The sequence below is a fragment of the Rhincodon typus genome, chromosome 9 (assembly GCF_021869965.1).
Source record: "Rhincodon typus isolate 14 chromosome 9, sRhiTyp1.1, whole genome shotgun sequence".
NCBI lineage: Eukaryota > Metazoa > Chordata > Chondrichthyes > Orectolobiformes > Rhincodontidae > Rhincodon > Rhincodon typus.
The window spans coordinates 75,519,080-75,537,519 of NC_063340.1; the positions used below are offsets into that span (position 1 = coordinate 75,519,080).

At 40.4% G+C, this 18,440-nt stretch overlaps 1 protein-coding gene across 1 annotated transcript in view; it reads left to right on the forward strand.

Annotated features, from left to right (window-relative positions):
* The first annotated feature begins 5,028 nt into the window (after window positions 1-5,028).
* Window positions 5,029-18,440, forward strand: part of LOC109916401 (arginase-1-like) — a 31,574-nt gene continuing 18,162 nt past the window's right edge. Inside the window, exons 1-4 of the mRNA XM_020516113.2 lie at window positions 5,029-5,316; window positions 5,419-5,491; window positions 7,091-7,265; window positions 10,707-10,866. Coding sequence (XP_020371702.1) covers window positions 5,209-5,316; window positions 5,419-5,491; window positions 7,091-7,265; window positions 10,707-10,866 — 516 coding nt within the window. The 5' untranslated portion in view covers window positions 5,029-5,208. The remainder of the gene's footprint in view (window positions 5,317-5,418; window positions 5,492-7,090; window positions 7,266-10,706; window positions 10,867-18,440) is intronic.

The window sequence follows — 18,440 nt, forward strand, 5'->3', positions numbered from 1 at the left end:
TTACGTAATGCTCTCTTACAACTTCTTCTGTCAGGCAGAAGATACAGAAGCTTGAACACATGCACCAACAGGTTCAAGAACAGAGATAGTAGGAACTGCAGATGATGGAGAATCTGAGATAACAAGGTGTAGAGCTGGATGAACACAGCAGGCCAAGCAGCATCAGAGGAGCAGGAAGGCTGACGTTTTGGGCCTAGACCCCTCCCTAAATCCCCACCTACACTCACCTTTACTGGCTCCACCCCCCTCTCTGACCTGTCTGTCTCCTCTCCACCTATCTTCTCCTTTATCCATCTTCTATCTGCCTCCCCCTCTCTCCCTGTTTATTTCAGAATCTCCTTCCCCTCCCCCATTTCTGAAGAAGGGTCTAGACCCGAAACGTCAGCCTTCCTGCTCCTCTGATGCTGCTTGGCCTGCTGTATTCATCCAGCTCTACACCTTGTTATCTCAGGTTCAAGAACAGCTTCTTCCCTGCCATTATCAGACTGATGAATGATCTCTCTAACTTCAAATACTGTTGATCTTGCTTTGCACATCTGCTGTGTAACCTGTATGCCTCACTCTGTATAAGCACCGATGATCTGTATGTCCTTGTTTGCTATGATTTGCCTGTACTGCTTGCAAAACAAAGCCTTTCACTGTACTTAGGTACATGTGACTATAATAAATCAAATCAAATGTTATGTTTTGGTTCACTTTCCCAATTAATTCCTTCAAACCCTCCCACATTTGTAGTAGTTACTCATCTGATACTTTGCATGTCAGTACTTTAACTTTGGTTTCAGCTTTTAATACCATATTGAGTTTAAATAAACTAAAAATAAAGTATTCACACATTTACCAGTAACAAATAAGGTCTAGTAGATCACTGAATACTAAATTTAATAGTAGTATCTGCCTTACACTCTGCTTCATACATCATACTAAGCAGATGCCATTCTACATCTTATGAAACTGATCGCATTTTTTCCACTCCCTTTTGATTGTTTCTGGTTTGTCAACTTTATCTTTGGAGTAAAATTCTTTTGTGATGTTTGCCTCGGGCTTTCTTGATGAGGGAATGCTAGGAGTTACAAATTAACTATGTTGTAGCCCTCCTAATTGCCAACATCTACCTTGATTGCTTCTGGCATTTCTTCCTTTGCTATGATTCTTTCCAGTAGTAATAACATTTCCCTTCAGCAAATGTTCTTCTTTTGGTTTTGGCAGAACATGCATCTCAGAAATTGGGAAGATCAGAGACTGAGGGGTGACCTTAAAGAGGTTTAAAAATCATGACAGGCATGGGTAGGGTGAATAGCCAAGATCTTTTTCCTACGGCAGGGGAGTCCAAAACTAGAGGGCATTGGTTTAAGGTGAGAATGGAAATATTTTAGAAAGACCCAAGGATAACTTTTTTACGCAGAGGGTGGTGCATGTGTGGAATGAATTGCAAAAGGAAGTGGTGGAGGCGAGTACAATTCTAGCATTTAAAAGGCATCTGGATGGGTATATGAATAGAAAGGTTTAGAGGGATATGGGCCAAATGCTGACAAGTGGGACTAAGTCAGATTAGGATGTCTGGTTGGCGTCTCAAAATTAGGGGAGGCATGGTGTCATAAATATTCCTTAACTAAACCTGTCAACTCTTGAAAAGTTTTAGTATCTGGTGCCTCAGGGAAAGTTAGGTTCCTAATAACCCAAAAAGCTGCAGGTTCACAACTGCCAATGTAATACTCTTATTCAAAATGGGAGACAAAATGTGGGTAAGTATAAACCAATTAGATTAACATCTGTCATTGGGAAAATGTGAAGAGTCTACTATAAAGGATGTAATTAGCAATGGAGTAAAAGGTTCCCCTGTTGAGACAGAGCTGAGCAGGGTATTTTTCTCTCAAGGGGTAGTGAATCTGGAATTCTTTAAGGTAGAGAGCAGTGGAGGCTGGGTCATTAAATATATTCAAAGCTGAAATGAACAGATTTGTAATCTATCAGGGAATCAAGGGTTATGGAAATTTAGGCTGGAAAGTGGAGTTCAGTATTATCAGATCAGCTATTGGATCAATGGCTGTTTCCTTTGATGAAAAGGCACTGATCTGAAATGTTAACTCTATTCCTCTTGCTACAGGTGCTGCTGACTGGCTGATCATTTTCAACATTTTCTGTTTTTAGTTCAGATTTCCATCCTTCAAATTATTTTGCTTGGATTTTAGGGGAGTATGTTGATTGGTTGGCAACCATTAGTCATACTGATAACACAACATTAGTATGACATAATTTCATGTCACGTTTTGATAAAGGATCTTTGTCCTAATGTTAACTCCTCTCTAATAAACGTTGTCAGACCTGCTGAGTATCCCATTATCCCCCTCCACCCGAACATCAATGAATATTGCTCATGCCTGGACATCGAACAGTTGTTGTGCTGCCTCCACGCTTACTTCTTTAAACTCGAACCTAACCACCCCTCTACTGACCCCTTCTCCCACCTCCAACACACCCCTTCCTCCTGGACACCACCCCAAAGCCTCCTACCCTCCTCGACCTCTTCATCTCCAACTGCCATCTAAATATCAATCGCCTCAACCTCTCCACTCCTCTCACCCACTCCAACCTCTCCCCCACAGAATGTGCAGCCCTCTGCTCCAACCCTAACCTCACTATAAAACCCGCAGACAAAGGAGGCGCAGTTGTGGTATGACGCACTGACCTCTACATCGCCGAGGCCAGGCGCCAACTCCCTGACACCTCCTCCTACCGTCCTCTTGATCATGGCCCCACCTCTGACCACCAAAACATCATCTCCCAGACCATTCGTAACCTCATCACCTCAGGTGACCATCCACCCACAGTCTCCAATCCCATTGTTCCCCAACCCCGCACCGCCCGTTTCTATTTCCTTCCCAAAATCCATAAACCCAACTGCTCTGGTCGACCCATTGTCTCTGCCTGCTCCTGCCCCACTGAACTTATCTCCACTTATCTCAACTCCATTTTCTCCCTGCTGATCCAGGAACTCCCCGCCTATGTCCGTGACACCACCCACGCCCTCCACCTCCTCCAAAATTTCCGATTCCCTGGTCCTCAACACCTCATCTTGACCATGGACGTCCAGTCCCTATATACTTGCATTCCCCATGCAGATGGCTTAAAAGACCTCTGCTTCTTCCTCTCCCGCAGGCCTGACCAGTCCCCCTCCACCGACACCCTTATCCGCTTAACCAAACTCGTCCTTACCCATAACAACTTCTCCTTCAACTCCTCCCACTTCGTACAGACAAAGGGGGTGGCCATGGGTACCCACATGGGCCCAAGCTATGCCTGCCTCTTTGTAGGATACGTGGAACAATCCCTCTTCCGCAGCTACACTGGCCCCATTCCCCACCTCTTCCTTGTTGTATCGATGACTGTATCGGCGATGCCTTGTGCTCCCACGAGGAGCTCGACCAGTTCATCCACTTTACTAACATCTTCCACCCCAACCTGAAGTTCACCTGGACCATCTCTGATACCTCTCTCTCCTTCCTGGACCTCTCTGTCTCCATCTCTGGTAACAATCTGGAAACTGATACCTATTTCAAGCCCACCGACTCCCACAGCTACCTAGAATACACCTCCTCTCACCCACCTTCCTGCAAGAATGCCATCCCCTATTCCCAATTCCTTTGCCTCCGCCGCATCTGCTCCCAAGATGAGGCATTCCACTCCCAGACATCCCAGATGTCCTCATTTTTCAAGGACCACAATTTCTCCTCCACAGTGGTCGAAAACACCCTCGACCACATCTCTCGCTTTTCCTGCACCTCAGCCCTCACACCCCCTCCCCACAATAACAACAAAGACAGAATTGCCCTTGTCCTCATGTACAACCCCATCAACCTCCGGATTCAACGCATCATTCTCCGACACTTCCGCCATCTGCAATCCGACCCCACTACCAAGGATATATTTCCCTCCCCACCCTTATCTGCCTTCCGGAGAGATCGTTCTCTCCTTGACTCACTCGTCCGCTCCACACTCCCCACTAGCCCCACCACTCCCGGCACTTTTCCCTGCAACCACAGGAAGTGCTATACCTGCCCCTACACCTCCCCCCTCACCCCCCATCCCAGGCCCCAAGAAAACCTTCCACATTAAACAGATATTCACCTGCACATCTGCTAATGTGGTATATTGTATCCTCTTTTCCCAATGTGGCCTCCTCTCCATCACAGAAACCAAGCGGAGGCTTGACAAACGACAGCACCTCCCAGTCGTGAACCACTTCAACTTCCCCTCCCACTCCTTGGACGACATGCCCATCCTGGGCCTCGTCCAGTGCCACAACGATGCCACCCGAAGGCTGGAGGAACAGCACCTCATATTTTGCTTGGGAATGCTGCAGCCCAATGGTCTCAATGTGGACTTCACAAGCTTCAAAATCTCCCCTCCCCAAACTGCATCCCAAGACCAGCCCATCTCCTTGACCTGTCCATCTTTTCTCCCACCTATCTGCTCCTCCCACCTCACTGACCAACCCCCCAGCCCCACATCCTACCTACTAGCTTCATTCCCTCCTCCTCGACCTGTCCGTCTTCCCTCCCACCTACCCGCCCTCCCTCCTCACTGACCAACCCCCATCGCAACTCCCTACCTACAGTCACCTTTACTGGCTTCACCCCGCCTCCTTGACCTGTCCGTCTTCTCTCCACCTATCTGCTCCTCTGTCCACCTTCTATCGTCGCCTACCCCGTTCTCTTTATTTCAGAGCCCCCTTCCCCTCCCCCATTACCGAAGAAGGGTCTACGCCCGAAACGTCAGCTTTCCTGCTCCTCTGATGCTGCCTGGCCTGCTGTGTTCATCTAGCTCCACACTGTGTTATCTCTGACTCCAGCATCGGTAATTCCTACGATCTCTGAGTATCCACAGACTTTGGATTTGTAGCTCTTTATGTCATTTATCAAGCTGAATAGCAACCGTATAATTGTGTTATTGAGGGAGGGCGGGGTTTTCAGGCTATATCCCTAGTGACACATGATCCATGTAACCAATCCCTGCACCGTGTGCAAATTTGTCTATAATAATTCCGATTATGTGTGTTCACTTCAGTTATACTCACCAACGATTAAAGCTCACCTGTCGGCTAAAGGATATCTGAGTTAATTCAAATATAATCTGCAAACAGTAAATTACTCGCTGCGAAAAACTATTATTAGTTTGAAGTTTGTCTGTTAGAAACCAAGAAGCAAGATGTTGCCCGGAAAGGGAATGATTCTTTTAAACCGCGGTGTCAGTATGATCTGTAGAAGATTTAACCACAAAATCGGAATCCTTGGAGCACCGTTATCAAGGGGACAGGTATGCTGTGCGAATGCGCTAGTTAGGGTTCGGAAAAACCGTATTTTTTAAAAGGCTCTTTTATTTTCTATTTTACTGTAAGCTCCTTATGCATGTCTATAGGGAAAGGAGGGCGTAAAAACGGGACCAGACGCTTTAAGAAGATCCGGGCTGCTGACTGCGCTTCAGGCTGGAGGTAATAATTCGGAGAGTCATTAGAACGTAAATATTGAAATCATTTCCAAAAAGGTCAACAAGTTATGATCGGAAACTTTTCCATTTTCATTTTGTGCTGGGAATATATATGTTTGCGCGTACACAATCTTTGCGATCGATCCACCGTACCTACAAACAGGGGAGGGTTGAAATCTTGTACTCACATTATAAAGAAAAGTCACAAGTTAAAATTACTGAAAGCCTTTTTATTCACTTTTTTAACGAGCAGTTCCTGAATCAAATAGGCATTATCTCTTCAAATTGAAAACAAAGCAAAAATGAAACTTTTAAACTGGCGGTGAATAGATATGTTAGATGATTCTGGACAACTCAAAAAAAAAGGGTAGTGACCTTTCAGAGTCACTAAAAGTTAAAGGTAATCGGTTTTTAAAATAAGCACAGTGGTAAAGAGGAGAGGAAGGAATGAAAAAGTTGGCCTCTGGTAAAGTGGAAGGCAGGGGAGATTAAGTAACAAAATGGATGATAGTGCACGGCGAACAGGATAAGAAAGCAAATCTTGTTCTAAAGGAGGTGTAAATGGCAATCATTATTAACAGCTGCTGTCTGGAATGATGGCATTTATGACCTGAAATTGTTGAACTCCGTGTGGCTTGTGGAAGTGTCAAATCGAAAGGACGTCACTGGCTAGGCCAGCATTTATTGCCTATCCTAATTGCTCTTCAGAAGGTGGTGGTATGCTGCCTTCTTGAATCGTTGCATTCCACACTGACTCTCCCCGAAAGGTGTGCCAAAGGATTGTTACCCAAAGCAACGGTGATATAGTTCAGAATGGCGTGTGGCTTGGATTTGCAGGTGATAGTGATGTATCTGCTGCCATTGTCCTTTGACATCATAGAATCCCTACAGTGCAGAAGCATGCCATTCGACCCATCGAGTCCGTCGACTTCCGAAGAGCATCCTACCTCCTACATTATCCCTGTCACCCTACATTTCCCACGGCTAATGCACCGAACCTGCACATCTGTGGACTAATCACAGAGCCACCTTGCCGCCAATGCCAAGATGGTGGTGGCAGTGGGTACGGAAGGTGCTGTTGAAGGGGGCTTGGGTAAATTCACTTTCAAATTTGCTTGAAATTAGGCTGTTAATTGGGATTGAATGTAAATTTTTGGCTAACTCCAGTGATAAAACTGAACATTTGAGCTTTGAGCAGGTGATAAATTGTAAAGGTCCAGAAAAGGCCAAGTTATTTTGCCTAGCTATTATAAAGACTATAATAGAAGGTGTCCTGTTGTTAGATGTTACGACTGAAATGTCACATGAGCCGGAAATACCGTGTTAGGACCAGATATTTGGAAGGTTGTCTGTTATTTTTCCCACCTGTGGCACAGGATTTTGATCAGTGTTCGCATTCCAACTAGTCAATCCAGCACAGAACATTTAACTTGTGACTTTACCGGTTTCTAAAATCTGTTCACAACACCTATAGATGCACTTTACTGAGAACACGAAGGGCTTTTATAGATTATTTACTGATTCCTAAAATTGTACTTGATTGAGTAAGTTTGCATTTATCTTGCCCACCACCCACAATTTCCTTCCATTTTTACATTTCAAGGTTGTGACCTGAAGGACTATGGTAATTTGACATTTGAAGATGAGCCGAAAGATGAACCATTCGGAACTGTCAAAATGCCAAGGACCGTGGGGAAAGCAAACGCAAAATTATTTCAAGCTGTAAACAAAGTAAAAGCAGATGGCCGGCTCTGTGTCATTCTTGGGGGCGATCATAGGTATTTCCTTTTCCTTTTGTTCAATTTATTAACTTCAAAGGCATCTACAAGGATGTTATCTAAAATGTTCATCAACTGGCATGGTGGCTCAGTGCTTAGCACTGCTGCCTCACAGTGCCATGTACTTGGGTTTGATTCCACCCTCGGTTGACTGTCTGTGTGGACTTTGCACAATTTCCCCATGTCTGTGTGGGTTTCTGCCGGGTGCTCCAGTTTCCTACCTCAGTCCAAAGATGTGTGGGTTAGGTGGATTGGCCATGCTAAATTGCCTGTAGTGCCCAGGGGTGTGTAAATTAGGTAGATTAGCTATGTGAAATGTAAGGCTACAGGGAAAGGGTAGAGGGAATGGGTCTGGGTGGGATGCTCTTTGTAGGGGCGGATTGGACTTGCTGGGCCAAATGGCCTGTTTCCACACCTGTAGGGATTCAATCATTCTTTCAGGCACTTACTGAAGATATTGGAAGATCGTTAAAATGCCCTGTATTTCCTATTTGTGTGGAAAAATGGGGAAATCAGGCAATGTTTGATTGAAGGGGGAGAGAGAGTCAGATTGAAATATCAAAAGTTCGCATGGACAAGAGTTGAATGTTAGTTAGTTTGGGGAGGTAACTGGATTTGTTGCTGAACCCTCAAGTGCATTAAGGGAGTGTGCTGACAAATTTGAATGTAATATATTCACTGGATTCTACGGCAAGCCTGTACAATTAGTTACTTGCAAAGTCAAAAGCTTAATTCTGATAATCTGTCTATTACTGCAAAGCCTTCTGACATATCAAGGCAGCAAAAACATTATTTGACCAGTTTAATATGTGGTCAGTGATGATCCAATGGTTCCAAGGCTCTGGATGTATGTGCTCTCTGGACAAGTGTGGATTTTGTATCTGCATACTACATCAGTCGTAATCACTCAACAGCAGAAGCCTTTTATGTTCATGAAGGTAGGGAGCTCATTGTGGGGTGTATCAATAGTCATATGGGTGCAGTCAACTATTACCTGAAACTGAAGTCTGCTGATTTCTGTAAGTGCACATTGGACTTATTGGAATATTAATCAGTAGCTATATAAGTAATTCTGGTATTCATACATAATGAGGTCAGAAGTCAGACAACACCAGGTTATAGTCCAACAGGTTTATTTGAAATCACAAGCTTTTGGAGCATTGCCCCTTTGTCAGGTGAAGTCACTTCAAAGCTTGATTTCAAATAAACCTTTTGACTATAAACTGGTGTCATCTGACTTCTGACCTTGTCCACCCCAGTCCAACACCAGCACTTCCACATCATACATAATGAGAGAAGGGAAAGACATGCATCTGTCAGTATTCTGGTTGAGACTAATATTCTAAAACAATGGTTTTCAGACTACTAGATTGAAGATCTTCCTTTCAAATGCATTAGTAATCACACAATCTTCATTTTAAATTCGAATATTACTTAATATGAAAGCACTAATGTGAAGTATTTTGAAATTGCTTCTAAGAAAATATGTATCTATTTGCAGACATCAATGAGATGGGTATGCCTGCTTCTCCTTGCACAGAAATATTTAAACATTTAGTTTTAAAAAAAACTCCCTTTTTCTTGAACAAGGTTAACTCACCAGGCATCCACCACCAGACTTGTTAATGGGTCTACGAAGGGATCTTCATGCCACTCTCTCAGCACTCCCTTCCATGTGAAACAACAAAGTGCATTCAGCACTGCACATGACAACTCTGCTGCTGCCTTTTGGCCTTTCTCCTCTGACACTCGGTTATTTTGTGAACTTAGTGGGATGTCTGTACGAAGTCTGAGGACCACTGGTATGTGCAAGGCAATCAATCCTTAATTTTACCCCAGATCCCCCATAATTATGCTGGTAAATCATGTTGACACTTCTGTAAAAACATCTTTACTGACGTATTGCCCAGAACTGAAAGCACTGCTTCAAATGGGCTCTGAACAGAACAAAGTTATTTGACCCAGCATTAAACTAATAGGGAGTTTAAAAGTGTAACCCATCGTTCCAGAATTTGACAGTCACTAAAAGAGATGATGAATGGTCTCCCACTGAGTGCCAATGTTTTGTTGAGTGTGGGTTGAGGGAGTGAGATGGCTACACACTTCTTTGATGGTAAGCCGGCACTGGGTATCTCAGCATTATAGGGATGGTAGGTGCTAAAGATCTGTACATATTAGCTGTTTGCAGACCCCAAATGAATCAGATGCACTCTTGCTAACCCTAAAAATACAAGTGGACTATTGGTCAATTGAATTAATTTGTTTTCAATTTGTTTAATTTTCTCTATTACTAAGTTGATCTTATTTTTATCAACACCACACTTATTCCAAAAGCAACTTATATAGCACCTCTAACATGTTAAAACTTTGTTTCATTGTAATAACATATTGCCCATTCTAAATCCCTGAATCTCAAAAAGGTAAACAGCCTTAGAATTCAAGACAGAAAATATTGTTGTATTCCCTCGTCAAAACTGTACAGACTCCACCCTACCCATGCAATTCCTATCTACAATGGGACCTTTTATTTTAGTTCTCAGCACCGTCTTATTGTGGAATGTCAATTCTCTGTTTTACTACACAGATATATGTATCCTAATAATTATTATGGATCTAGGTCTATGTATTTTCCCAACAATCTTCATGTGTATGGCCTCACTAAGATCTCATCAGTGACATCTGCTAACAGAAATATTTAAAAGATGGGTGGTGCAAATTGTTCACTGTGTAATGCTTTGTCAAAGTAACAACAGCACTGGGATGGCAGCAGAATGACCTACTAATCTACACACCTCGACTAATGCTTTACAAGCAAATGTTCAAATCCCACTACATCTGCTTGGTGAGATTAAATTCAGTTAATTAATAAAACTGGAATAAATTACAAGATCCACTGAAAATAATTGTGGTTTGTCATCAAAACTGACTTGCTTCACCAATGTCTTTCAGGGAGGAAATTGCCATTCTTACTCCATCTAGTCTACACAAGACTCTAGGCCCATAGTAACATGGTAGACTCCTGGTTGCATTCTGAAATGGTTAAACAAGCCAGTCAATTCAAGAGCAACTAATGCTGCCCTTTTTAGTACTATTCAATCCCAAAAACAACTTAAAACAAAATGACCAGAAATTGTTTGATAGATATGAAACACAAGAGAACCAATAATTTTTAATAGACTGATAGTATTAAAATTATGATTGACAATATCTCTATGAATTAGATTGGTGCTACTTGTCAATTGCATCGTACAATGGATTTGTCCGACTTACGATTTGCCAGAGAACAGTCTGTAAAATGTTTTCTTACCATGGAGTCTCGTGAAGTAAAGAAACTAAAAATCCATCTTTAAAACATAGAGACTTCACATTACAAAAGAAGCAATTTGGAATATGCTTAAGATGTAATCCTGACATAATATAAAAAGCACTTTCTCATTACAGTTTAGCAATCGGATCGATTTCTGGGGATGCATCATGTCACTCAAACCTGTGTGTGGTGTGGGTAGATGCCCATGCTGACATAAACACTCCTAACACAACACCATCAGGTAATCTGCATGGCCAACCATTGTCGTTTCTCCTCCAGGAACTCCAGACTGAGGTAAATGTGAAATGAGATACAAAAATTATCTACATCATTGTGTACAGATAAATTAGGCTGGATTTTCCATTTCACTGTCTGAGTAGTAATCTGGCAGAGTGACTACTACCTTTAAGCCATTTTAGTCACAGCATTAATTTTGAAAATGCCTTAAACACAACACAGGTAAATATGCTATATGCGTAATCTGACTTAAATGTCATATACACTAATTCAAGTGAAATGTAGTATTTCGTTCCTTTTTACTAAATTTTGAAAGTCTAGGATGAATTTAGAAGATACAGGACATATTAGTGCAGCTTCTAGGTTTTTGTTGAACATTTACAAGCAGTATTTTGACTTCATCTGAATGATGACCAAGAATATTGACTCTGACAAAGAGTGAAACTGACTCTTACTCTCTACCCATAATACCATTGGATGCTGCTATTACTTTACCCCGATATACTACACTCCTTTTGCTACTCGTTGAGATTTCTTTTCTCTGCTGGCTGAAATGGTTATTCTAATTGTTCAATCTAACCACGATAACCGTTATAATATTGCAAATAGCAGGAAGCCATTCGGCCTATCACATCTGCATTGGCCTTTTTGAAGAACAAATAAGTTAATTCTAATTACCTGCTCTTTTTCCATATCCCTGCTTTTTTTCTCTTTTCACTTTTATCTATTCCCTCTAGAAGGTATGACTAGATCTGTGTCCACCACCGATCAAAGAATACATTCCAAATCTGAAACAAATTCTCCCCTTAGGAAGTTGCTGGTATCTCTGCTGCACTGAAGTGCTGCATTTTCATCCATGTTGCATCATCTTTTAGCAGATAATCACTAGCACTAACAAAGAAGTATTGCACAATGATCGAAACTTTCTATCATCTGACCATTTAGGGTATAAAATGTATGAAAAGGTTAAAGTACATCTGTATGTTTCAAAAGAATACTGAGATAAAAGCCCAATGATGTTTAATCTAAAAATCAAAAATACTATTTTCTGCAACTGACTTCTTGATCAGTCACTGTTGCTAATGTAGCGACCATCAGTTATAGATTTTTAAAATTTGTTCTAGGATGGACGTGGGCTGACGAAGTTGGCATTTATCGCTCATTTGACATTATATTTGAGAAGGCAGTGGTGAGCTACCTGTTCGTTTTGAACTGTTGTAGTCAGTGAAGTGAAGGTACATCCACAGTGCTATTGGGTAGACTGTTTCAGGAATTTGACCCAGAGACAATGAATGAACAGTAAATATATTTTCAAGTCAGAATGGTTGTGATGGTGTTCTTATGTCACTATTACCCTGTTCTTCTAGGTGGTTTGAGAGGTACTGTTACAGAAACATTGGCAGGTTGTTAAAATGCATCTTTAGATGGTAGGCAGTGCAGCCATTGTGTGTCTGTGATGAAGGCAGTTAATGTTAAAATGAATGAGATACCAAACAAGCAGGCTGATTTATGTAGGATACTGTTGAATTATTGAGTGCTGTTGTTGCTGCACTCGGGCAGGCAAGTGGAAAGCATTCCGTCACGCTTCTAAGTACGGCCTTGTAAAGACTTTGGAGAATCGAAGTTGATTTACTCACTAGTCCCTTATATGCTCTTGCAGCCACAGGTTTTATGCCTGATGTTTATATTTCCTTTATATTTAATGCAATAAAGATTGGTGATACTCTCATCAGATTAAAGCTGATGTGGTGAAGTTGAAAATCCATCCCATTATGTATAGAGTATATTGGAGCTGCAGCTGTTATAATCATAATTTAGACAACCTTTGTTTATTTTAATAATTTTTTTTTCTGAATAAGGGTGTGAAATAAGATGTCATTCAGCTGAATTTGCTCATTCTCTTAAATAGAGACACACTTGATTTCTGTCCTGTTTTAATACAGTTTATTTATTTTCTGTGTTACACAATTGGAATTGTTCTATTCATATATCCTACAAAGCTCTACAATCAAAAAACTGTCAAGGAGAAAAAATTCTAACAACATTTAAAGCATCTTTGTACATAGGCTGTTGTGTACCAGTCATTCAGGTTCACAAGAAATGTTATAGAGTCAGATATCCAGAGCATGGAGATAAGCCCTTTGTCCCTTTGGGACTGCTCTGTCCAAAACAACCACCTAACTACTCTAAACCCATTTTTTTTTTAGAACTTGGCTCATGCCGTTATGTGCCTTGGCATTGCAAGTTTACATCTAAATACTGCTTCGATGTTATGAGCAGTTCTGCATCTTCCACCCTTGCAGACAGTGATTCCAGATTCCCACCATCCGCTAAGTGGAAAAAAATTTGCTTCACATCCCCTCAACTCTTTAGTCATTGATCCCTCCACCAAGGAGGAAATTTCCTTCGACTGTGCCCGTTAGAAATCTGCACATCTCCTCAATCATGACCCCTTTTAGTCTTCTCCACTCCAAGGAAAACAATACCAGTCTATCCAATTTCACCTCATCACTAAAGCTCTCCAGCCCAGGCAACATCTTGGCAAATCTCCTCTACAGTTTAATCTCATTTCTCTTAATGTGAATTCCAGAACTACAATACTCTAGCTGTGACCTAACTAATACTTATATACAGTTCCAGCACTATGCCTTGACTAATAAAGGCAAGTATCCCACATGCCTTTTTAATCAGTTTATTGTTCTGTTCTGTTACTGTATGGGACCAGTGGACATGCATGCCAAGGTCTATCTGATCCTTGGTGCTTCCAAGGCTCCTACCATTCATCATGTACTTTCTTGCTTTGTTTGTCCTATCCAAGTGCATGATTTCATTTGCCATTGATTAGGCCACCTGACAAGCCTGTCATATCATCCTGTGATCTGATGCTATCCTTTTCATTATTTACCATCCCATCAATTGTCATATCATCCACAAACCTACTGATCAATCCTCTGACGCTCAAGACATAGGTTTTTTTTTACATATCACAAACAGAAAGGGCCCCAACACTGATTCCTGCAGAATCCTACTGGATACAGATTTCCAGTCACACAAACACCTCAACAATCACTGTCTGCTTCCTGCTACTCAGCTAATTCTGGATCAAAATTTGCCAAATTTCCTTGAATTCTATGGGTTCTTATCTTTATCAGTCTTCCAAATGGGATGTTATCAAGAACCTTGCTGAAGTTCAAGTAGACTCTGTCAAATGCATTGTCCTCCTCTACATGCTATTGAAATAGTGTAAATGCACAAGTGTGGCAAATGTGTGGATCCTGCTATGCTAAAGATGCAAAATAATTCTATAGAAGAATAACATCAGGCTTTCATGTGTAAATGTCTGCATTGCATATTATGGAAAGTGCTAGGCTTGACACTGAACCATTTCACGTAGAAAGGTAGAAGACAAAATTCAGTGAAATGCTAGGTTATATCAATAAAACTAAAATACTGTGAATGCAAGAAATCTGAAATAAAAACAGAAAATGCTGGAGAAACTCCGTAGGTGTGGCAGCAAATTAGAGAGATGAACAAAGTCAGTGCTTCGAGCCTTCTTCATAAATACATTACATTGTACAATATTACTGCAGGTGAAGTCTTGTAATAGAGTTCAAAGCATCCGTATCTGGGGAAGCTTGTTATCTAATCTTAATACCATGTACTTTAACGTCACCATTAACACAGAGATAAGCCTTACAATCTCCCATTATTAAAGAAAATGAATAACATAATTGGGGTAGAAATTCAAACTGATCATTTGGCACCACATGAATTTCTATCACTGTACTACAATCAAAAGGAAGTTTTGAAGTAATTATTGTCCTTTTATGAAACCATTTGTGTTTTTCTGTAATTAAACTTTAAAACTCAGAATGCAAGTTACATATTAATGCAATGCATTGGACTGTTTATTAGCTAGCTTTTTCAAGCTGTTAAAATGTGTAAAATAAAGAATTTATTTCGGCGGGGGTGGGGAAACTGTTGATCAAACTAAATTTCATGTATGTTCAGTATTAGTAAAATATGATGAATGTGTTTCATTTGATTTTGCACACTTTTTTTTGTTTTAAAATGTTAGTAAATTTAACCACTAAACATTGAGATGAATGTATTGATAAAATGAGCCAATAACTTGTGATAACAAGGTGTAGAGCTGGATGAACACAGCAGGCCAAGCAGCATCAGAGGAGCAGGAAGGCTGACGTTTCGGGTGTGTTTTTCAGAGGCTTTGGTAATGTATTATGGAAGAGAAATTGGAATGAACTCATTTAGGTCCCCATTTTAGAAGAAGTGTGACTGTGGTTGTCAGGGTGATGGTCAGTGATTTGACAGGCATGCGAACTCTGGGGATTTCTTAATCTGCTTTTTTGCGTGCACACGCAGTATGCTGGATATTAGGAACTGATCGGTTATTGTCTGTTTATAATAAAGTCCTGTGCTTAGCTCTTATGGCTGGAAATAACCCAAAATAAGTAATGATGAATTACAACTAGTGCAAAAAGATACAACTTAATTCTCATCACTACAGTAGTTAATAAAATGCATCGTAACAAATGGGGTATTCAAGGAAAAATTTCAAATTCATTATGATCTAATTTTAATTTATGCAATCCTTGCTTGGAAGTTAATTATTTATGCATTAAAAACTTTGTGGTTGCAAGTAATGGCCCCAAACACTGGCATATTTTTCATGCTGTACAGTAAACTATCTTTTTGAGCCTGGTGCTCTCTGATACTACTTCAATATTTCCTGGTTATCCCTTAGCTGATTGCCTTTATCACAAAGCAATGAATAGAATACATTCTGATTCAGTTGACAAAGCACACCTGACACACCAACAACAAATAGTTACTTTTACTTTATACTTTAATCTTAACAGAATAGCAATTTGCTACAGTAAAAGCATGCACGAATAAGCAGCATAACCTTTGTCTCAGTTAGGTTCATTAATTTCTGAACCTTGATGATGATTGATCTCACTTCACAGATTTCTTTTATTCTTATTTAAAATATAACTTTAAAATGCTTTTCCTTTACAAAACAAATGAGGAAAGTGCCAGAAGATTGGAGAGGGGCAAATGTGACACCCTTATTCCAGAAATTGCTGGAAAAGCTCAGCAAGTCTGACACCATCTGAAGAGAAATCAGAATTAACATTTCGGGTCCTGTGACCCTTCCTAAGAACTGGCAACCTAGCAATTTAAAGGCTTGTTAGTTTAACATCAGTGATGGGTAAGGTTTTGGAGTTCATATCAGTGGAAAAATTTAACAAGTTCTTAGAGTTGTTTGAGATAATTTAAAAAGAACTAGCACAAATCTAATTGAATAATTGCATAGTAGAACAAAACTTAAACATTACTAAACAGGTGACAAGAAGTTGTCTCATGCAATCATCAGATCTGGGATGCAGGAAACCAACCCGAACAATGGGACACCATTTTATACAGCATAAAAAGATTGTGCTGATTGGCTCCCCCAATTATTGGCATGGGTATGTAGCAAGAACAGTTACCTGTCAGTCTTAATTCTGAGATCAAGTAGGTAGATTCTAATTTTTCTGTTGCCATGGGAGTGCAGCAGAGATTGGCTGTTTCCATGATTGCATCTTTTTCAAAAAAAAGCCTAAATTCCTTTTGCCTACATACAACTGGATCCTGTGTATTTGTGTAGTTTCTAGCACACATAAATGCTTCCAATTGTGAACCCAGCTGATGATCTGAAATTGGTTTTCAGTGTAATTCTTAGCACAGTGGTGGATATGCTCTTCTGAGAAGAGCAAGCATAGGCTGGTTGAGCAGTATCAACAGCATGTTTTACTAACCTGTACTGAACCTTCCAGAACTAGGGGTCATAGGGCTGGCCATTTAGAACTCTGATCAGCCTATGGAATTCATGGTGGTGAGCCTGTGGAATTCTCTGCCACAGAAAGAGGTTGAGGCCAAAACAATGAATGTTTTCAAGGAAGTAAATTTGTTCTTAGAGGTAAAGGGATCAAAGGATGTTGGGGAAAGTGGGTACAGGGTACTAGGTTGGATGATCAGCCATCTTAGTGAAAGATGCAGCAGGCTCAAAAGACTGAATGGCCTATTCCTGCTCTTATTTTCTATGTTTCACCTGAACTTATTTTTCAGATCTTAACCGATTAATAATGCTGTTTTATCAGCACTGATTACCCTACATCCACAACAATTGGATGCACAGTACATTACAATGTATCTTTAATATTTCCTTTAATTTGTTAAATGATCTTACTAGAGCTTCCCATTTGTCTAAGTATGAAAATATTTTTTACAGCTATCTTAGTATTTCAGCACTGATTAGTTAACTTGTAGATGGTTTGCTTTATGAACCATCTACCTCACTCTTGCTGCTCTTACATACCTACACTTTCTTATCTTCCACTACAATGTTATTGCTTTAACATTTTACATGAAGTACCTGATTCTTCCTATGATCAAGAGTATCTACCAGATGTCTAGCACTTCACTCACCCTCCTGACTACCTTTGCATGAACAACTCAATCTTGCTTTCAGAGGTTCACCCTGTAAAAGTAATAATATAAACAATTTTTCTCCCAGCATGTTCCTCTGCTCATTCTTTTTATTTTTTGCCTGTAAGGTATGTAAGTATTTCTGTGCTACTTTATATGCTCTTGAGTCTCTCAACAACCGTGGACATGTAATTGAACTCGGAGGATTCATCCTTTTGCCTAAAATATGCTTCCTTAATCCAATTTTAATGGCCCTCATTTCATGATATATACATTTAAATGGACTAAACCCAGTAGACTAATTTGGGAAATCTCTGGTAGCAATAGTAAGAAATCTAGTCCTAGTCCTGTGGATATTTGTGACAATAAATCTTATTTATTGTTTTGAGAGTCTGATGGTAACTCTCCAAAACTCCATGTTTTCAGATGATAGATGGTAGACTTGAATTGCTTTATACCCAAATTGCTTATTAAGTCCTAAAGTTTTCAAGACTTAAAGTTAGAACCTTGGTTTCTTCATATTTGAATTGGTAGTCCACAATGAGTAAAAACCTGAATTAACTTTTCCACTGTTACCTTGTCTGTAATTGGCCTTTCAAGGAATAGCTTCTGGAAAATGGATTGTAATATGTATTACTGCAAGAATACACTGGTATTTTGCTTTTTATAGAGTCAAACATCACGGAAACATACCCTTCAGTCCAAGTCGTCCATGCCAATGAAGTTTCCCAAATTAAACTAGTCCCATTTGCCTGTGTCTGGCCCATATCCCTCTAAACCTTTTCTATTCATGTACCTGTTCAATGTCTTTTAAATGCTGTAACTGTACTTGCATCGATCACTTCCTTTGGCAGTTCATTCCACACGTGAACCACCCTATGTACTTTAAAAAAAGTTACCTGTCAGGTCCCTTTTAAATCTTTCACCTTTCACCTTAAAAATATGCCCCTTCGTTTTGAACACCCCTATGCTAGAAAAAAGACCTTTGCTATTCGTCTTATTTATGCCCTTCATGATTTTATAAACGTCTGTAAGATCACCCCTCAACCTCCTATGCTCCAGTGGAAAAAAAAAAATTCCAGCCTTTCCTTATAACTCAACTCTTCCAGTCCCAACAACATTCTGGTAAATCTTTTCTG